General features: G+C 41.1%; 1 protein-coding gene across 2 annotated transcripts in view; it reads right to left on the reverse strand.

Annotated features, from left to right (window-relative positions):
• The window catches only part of gpr155a (G protein-coupled receptor 155a), a 36,249-nt gene that overhangs the window by 21,166 nt on the left and 7,978 nt on the right, over nt 1-7,105 (reverse strand). For both annotated transcript variants that reach the window (XM_061971601.2, XM_061971600.2), the window contains exons 3-4: nt 3,611-4,010; nt 1,469-1,631 (exon numbers count right to left, since the gene is read on the reverse strand). In XM_061971601.2, the coding sequence (XP_061827585.1) occupies nt 1,469-1,631; nt 3,611-4,010 (563 nt within the window). The remainder of the gene's footprint in view (nt 1-1,468; nt 1,632-3,610; nt 4,011-7,105) is intronic.

The raw sequence follows: 7,105 nt of genomic DNA on the forward strand, positions 1-7,105 counted from the left end.
ATTATGTAATCTCCCCCACCTCCCCTGCAACCCACCGCCACTGGTAGATTGCAGTTCTGTGGAAAACACTTTCAGGATTAACGCCAAATGTGTTTTTCTTTTTTTACAGCTTCTTTTGACAGACATACTGTGTAAACATTTAGGCAATACCTACAAAAGGCCACTAGGTGACAAAACTGCCCTGCAAACACGTTCCTGTTGCCTTTCCAATAGAATCCAATAAAGAAATTGTCCATCCAGCCATCAATCCATCCATCCATCTTCTTCCGCTTATCCGAGGTTGGGTCGCGGGGGCAGCAGCCTAAGCAGGGAAGCCCAGACTTCCCTCTCCCCAGCCACTTCGTCCAGCTCTTCCTGTGGGACCCTGAGGCGTTCCCAGGCCAGCCGGGAGACATAGTCTTCCCAACGTGTCCTGGGTCTTCCCCGCGGCCTCCTACCGGTCGGACGTGCCCTAAACACCTCCCGAGGGAGGCGTTCGGGTGGCATCCTGACCAGATGCCCGAACCACCTCATCTGGCTCCTCTCGATGTGGAGGAGCAGCGGCTTTACTTTGAGCTCCTCCCGGATGGCAGAGCTTCTCACCCTATCTCTAAGGGAGAGCCCCGCCACCCGGCGGAGGAAACTAATTTCGGCCGCTTGTACCCGTGATCTTGTCCTTTCGGTCATAACCCAAAGCTCATGACCATAGGTGAGGATGGGAACGTAGATCGACCGGTAAATTGAGAGCTTTGTTTTCCGGCTCAGCTCCTTCTTCACCACAACGGATCGATACAGCGTCCGCATTACTGAAGACGCCGCACCGATCCGCCTGTCGATCTCACGATCCACTCTTCCCTCACTCGTGAACAAGACTCCGAGGTACTTGAACTCCTCCACTTGGGGCAAGATCTCCTCCCCAACCCGGAGATGGCACTCCACCCTTTTCCAGGTGGAGTGCCCGGAAAAGGGTGGAGTGTATAATAAATTAGTATTCTTATTTATTTAGATTCTAAATTGATTCATCATTTAAAAAAAAAAAATTAAAAAAAGATTTAAGATTATATATATTTTCAAAGCATTTTTAGGCCATCTCCATGCTTACTCATTCTGTGTGTACATCATATGTCAGTAGCTGTAACCAGTAACCTATTTTGAAAAGGTTGTATCATCATTTTTACACCATATAATATATTGCAAGTATTAGTTTTAATCAATAATCGTGTTGAATTGAGAATCGATTCTGAATCGAATCGCCACCATATCGCATGTTAATTGCCATCTTGTCAGGCACATATTTATAAGAATATTACAGTAATTTTAATTCAAACAATTCCTGAACAGTTAGTAAATGAAGGTGATCGTGGAACACATTTTTTTTTACCTTCCTTCTGTTGAAATATCACCTCTTAAATATCTCCTTGAATATCAACAGTTTGTATCCTGCTTTGTGTTGGTTTAGGTGAGCACTGACCACTGCTAGTCTACTCACCACTTCCAGCTGGGAGTTATAATACACAGCGTAGATTGCGACGCTCGGCGCCGTGGGGAAGGCTCCGTAAAGAAAAGCGTAGTTCGAGAGGCTCGAGTGGTTGACAGGGCTGGTGTTGTCCAGAAGATCCACCATGTCTTTACAAATAAGAGGCATCAGCAACCTGGGAAACGTAATAGTCTTCTATTACTGAGAATACCATACCTTCCTGATGTCAACATGTGTACTCTGGCTCCCACACACACTGGGAGTCAAATATATTGTACATACAAATACACATATACTCACATACACACCGTTAGTCATACATACATACATACATACATACGTACCTACGCTCCCACATACATACACAAATAAAGTACATACCTACATACTCAAAGTTCATACATCCACATGCACATTCACTGTACAAACATACATATACACATACGTGTACATATACACTCACTGTACAAACATACATATACACATAATGTACATACAGTATACATTCACTGTACAAACATACATATACACATACTGTACATATACATTCACTGTACATACCGGTATACACATACTGTACATATACAAGTACATATACATACATACACTCATGCACATAATCACGTTTCATCAAACATATATTAACGTTGTTACCCTAGGGCAGGGGTCGGCAACCCGCGGCTCTAGAGCCGCATGCGGCTCTTTAGCGCCGCCCTAGTGGCTCTCCGGAGCTTTTTCAAAAATGTATGAAAAATGGAAAAAGATGAGGGGAAAAAAATCAATTTTTAGTTTTAATATGGTTTCTGTAGGAGGACAAACATGACACAAACCTCCCCAATTGTTACAAAGCACACTGTTTATATTAAACATGCTTCACTGATTCGAGTATTTGGTGAGCGCCGTTTTGTCCTACTAATTTTGGCGGTCCTTGAACTCACCGTAGTTTGTTTACGTGTATAACTTTTCCCGACGTTCTAGGACGTGTTTTATGCCACTTCTTTTTCTGTCTCATTTTGTCCACCAAACCTTTAAGGTTGTGCATGAAAGGTGAGTTTTGTTGATGTTATTAACTTGTGTGTAGTGCTAATCAGACATATTTGGTCACTGCATGACTGCAAACTAATCGATGCTAACATGCTATTTAGGCTAGCTATATGTACATACATGTACATATAGCTGGCAATATATTGCATCATTATGCCTCATTTGTAGCTATATTTGAGCTCATTTAGTTTCCTTTAAGTCCTCTTAATTCAATGTATATCTCATGACTCACTATCTGTATGTAATATGGCTTTGAATTTTTTGCGGCTCCAGACAGATTTGTTTTTGTATTTTTGGTCCAATATGGCTCTTTCAACATTTTGGGTTGCCGACCCCTGCCCTAGGGTAAACTGGGTAACACATGGCACACTGACAAGGCTTAACCTATTGTTACCATAACAATCTACAAGGTTAATATAGGTTGCTTCTCTTTCTTCCCCTCCATTTTTCTGCATTATTTTGTATCTCTAGTTATTACGTATATGTATTGTTGTATTTGAACAACTGTATTGTTGATAATAGAAGTACATTATTGGTATTGTTCATTATCAATAGCGCTATTTCTATTGGTATATGTATTGCTCCATTTGTAGTGTAATAATGCTCATTGTCATTTCTGTATTATTTATTTCGCTAACTGCTTCTTTGCTATCACTTTTACCATCATATTTGTACATATCCTATTTGCTGATGTTGCTCTATTGTTGTTGTTGTTGTTATTGTTGTGTTTGCTGTTGTTGTTTTTGTCTCTCTGTCTTATCCCCCTCTTGTCCCCACAATTTCCCCCTCTGTCTTCCTTTTTTTCTCTTTGTATCCCCTCCTGCTACGGCCCGGCTGCACCAAATGATAATATAAATACATTTAATAAAGTCAAATACAAATAAGGCAACAAGAGAAGTATCCCACACTTCTCTTTTGTAAAGTAAATCTGAACAGCCAATATGGGCATCTACATCAACTATATGATTTGCCTGAGAAGCTGGACAGGACAAAAAAACCCAAAAAAAAACAAACAAACAAAAAACAAAACAAAAAAAACATGTTAACTCATTCAAAGAATCCGGTCATTTAGGACACAAGGAGTAGCAAAAGTAAGGTGTTTTTACTTACAATTTTGCTGTCAAGAGTAGTATCAGCGTCACAACAGTTGACCTGGTTAGATTCTTTAGCTGGCCCACCATGGACAGACCCAAGTAGAACAGAGCTGCTCCCTCAAAAGAGTTGGCCAAACCATCCACGAAGTCGGACATGAATGAGGGTATGGTCTGGCGCAGAACAAAATGGGCCGCGATGCCAATGATGACCATAAAAACAATAGGGTTCTTAAGGACTTGCAGAGCCACTTGTCCCACAATCAGAAGCTTGCCCTGCTGGTGGTCTCCCTGATTCTTCCATTTCTGGACTTCACAAAAGGCAAAGCCGATGGGATTTAGCAGCATTAGCGACACAGGTGCCACTAGGTAGATGTATTGGAGGTATTCTGGATATGTGCTTTGATATAGGGCTTTCACTGCGGACACACATAGGGGGACACAAATGTTAGACAAACTTTTCAAACAGATGTTTACCTGGCTAAACAAAATAAATAGCTGCAAAAAATGAGAAAAAACATGATGGTTCAACTCGAGCCATGTTGTGCGTTTTCACTGCGATTACACAACTATGCAGAATCTTTAGTATGAGTTCAAGGAAATAAACATGTATCCAATGCAGAAGTGTATACGTTTGAGCATTGTGCAAAAATTAAATATACAGTACAGGCTAAAAGTTTGGACACATCTTCTCCTTTAATGCGTTTTCTTTATTTTCATGACTATTTACATCGTAGATTGTCACATCAAAACTATGAATGAAGACATGTGGACTTATGTATAAGGTGAAATAACTGAAAACATGTTTTATTTTCCAGTTTCTTCAAATTAGCCACCCTTTGCTCTGATTACTGCTTTGCACACTCTTGGCATTCTCTCCGTGAGCTTCAAGAAGTAGTCACCTGAAATGGTTTTCACTTCACAGGTGTCAAAGATTTGATGCCTTCAGTGACAATCTACAATGTAAATAGTCATGAAAGTAAAGAAAACGCATTGAATGAGAAGGTGTGTCCACACTTTTGGCCTAACCTTCTCATTCAATGCGTTTTCTTTATTTCCAAGACTATTTACATTGTAGATTGTCACATCAAAACTATGAGTGAACACATGTGGAGTTATGTACTTAACAAAAAAATGTGAAATAACTGAAAACCTGGTCTGGATAGTTCAGTTTTAGCCCATTTTAGACCCATTTCTAAGCTGCCTTTCCTCTCAAAGATCTTGGAGAAGATTGTTTTTACCCAGTTAAACATTTTTTTAGAGGACTGTGATAGAAGTCTTTCAGTCTGGGTTTAAACCCCTCCATAGTACCGAGGCAGCATTATTAAGGGTTTTTAATGACATCTTTGAGCAACAGATTTAGGTGATCATGTGATTTTAGTTTTACTGGATCTAACAGCAGCATTTGATACGGTGGACCATAATATTTTAATTAGCCGCCGCGGCCTACAGCATCAAGTGGGCATCTGTGGTACTGCTTTGAGTTGGCTGAAGTCATATTTGACTAACAGGACCTTCTCTGTAAATGTTGCTGGTTCTGAATCCTCTGTTGCTTCCTTGACATGTGGGGTCCCACAGGGCTCAGTTTTAGGACCACTGCCCTTTTCTATTTATTTACTTCCCCTGGGCTCAATCCTAAGAAAGCATGATATTTGTTTTCATTGTTATGCCGATGACACACAAATTTATTTTCCGTTAAAGAGAAATCATGCCTCTTCAATGCAGCCATTACTTGCTTGTCTTGAAGATATCAAGGCCTGGATGTCCCTAAACTTCTTAAATTGCAATGAAAAGAAGACAGAAGTAATAGTGTTCGGACCTAGTGGTACCTGTGAGCTCCCCCCTGTTGACTTTGGCCCCTTGGCTTTGCACAAGCCCATGATCACCAACCTGGGCTTTCGTATTGATAGTGATTTTAAATTGCACCGTCAGATTGGCACAGTGGTGAAAGCCAGCTTTTTTTATTTACATCAGCTGGCCAAGGTTAAAAACCTTCTTTGAAGGCAACAGTTTGAGACAGTAATCCATGCCTTTATCACATCTCAGCTGGATTACTGTAACTCTTTGTATTTTGGAATTAGTCAATCCTCCCTCTCACGTCTGCAGCTGGTCCAAAATGCAGCTGCGCGACTTTTAACAAACACAACAAAAAAGAGAGCACATTACTCCTGTTTTAGCCTCCCTCCACTGGCTGCCTGTATCTTTTAGAGTCCATTTTAAAATGATCTTACTCGTTTTTAAATCCTTACGTCAGGGGTGTCAAACTCAAATACAGAGTGGGCCAAAATGTAAAACTGAACAAAGCCGCGGGCCAAGGTTGAACAAATTAACCTTTTAATAGGGACCCAAACAAGTTTTGCATTGAATATTGAACAAGCAAGGCTTATATAACTTTATAGTGACATGCAAAATCGAGTTTCAAATAATAATAATTAAAAAATATCAATACCATATCGAATACAATTTAAATGAAAATTGAATGCCTCTTTTCTATTTGCAGCCTTCTGAGGTAAATATCAACATTAACTTTTTCCACAGGCTAATAAATTAGAAAATAAAATAACAATGAATAAACCAACCATTCAGGACTTTAAACTGCTCAGTTTGCAACACACTGATCTAATCTGATGTGCCCAAGCCAGATACCTGCCATCTTTTCTTGGATGCTAGTTCATTAATGTCGGGGCTCAGGCTTTGAGCTGAGGCAACCTTCATTATCGAACGAAGTTGTTCATCAGTCAATATACCTCGTAGTCCACAGTCTTGGGGGCGTGCCTTAAAAGTACTGCGTTTAACGTCCTCTACGAGCTGTCGTCACGTCTGCTTTTCATCCATTCTAACAACGTGCCGGCCAGTCACAAGATATGTGCGGCTTCTGTACGCACACTCACGTAAATGCAAAGCACATATTATGTGACTAAGCCAGCATTCGTTGGACTGGGTGAAAAGCGGACGTGACGATCTTCGGGAGGGGCACTGAAATTTGAGAGTCTCCCGGGAGGGTTGGCCAGTATGAGAATTAGCGGTGAATGCGGTGTTACCGCGGCACCGCCGCTGAATATAATCGGCGGGCCAGCTTTAGTGTCAATTTGATATCGCCTCAAATTTGGCCCGCGGGCCAGAGTTTGACACCCATGCCTTACGTGGTCTTGCCCCACCTTACCTTTCTGAGCTGCTCCACCTTTATGCCCCCACCCGGTCCCTCAGGTCAGCTGATCAGCTGATCCTGGAGGTACCCAAATCAAAGCGCAAGCTCAGAGGGGACAGAGCCTTCTCTGTTGCGGGTCCCAAACTCTGGAACGATCTCCCTCTCCATGTGAGACAGGCCCCTTTTTTGGCTATTTTTAAGACCCTTCTTAAAACCCATTTTTATTCACTGGCTTTTAACCCAGCATGAGACTTTAAACTGTTTTTAACTTTTAACTTTTTTAACTGCTTTTTATCTAACAAACTGTTCTTAGGGTAATTTGTATTTGCTTTTGAATGTGTATTTTACTTCTGTTTTAAATGTTAT

Source organism: Nerophis lumbriciformis, linkage group LG13, assembly GCF_033978685.3.
Source record: "Nerophis lumbriciformis linkage group LG13, RoL_Nlum_v2.1, whole genome shotgun sequence".
NCBI lineage: Eukaryota > Metazoa > Chordata > Actinopteri > Syngnathiformes > Syngnathidae > Nerophis > Nerophis lumbriciformis.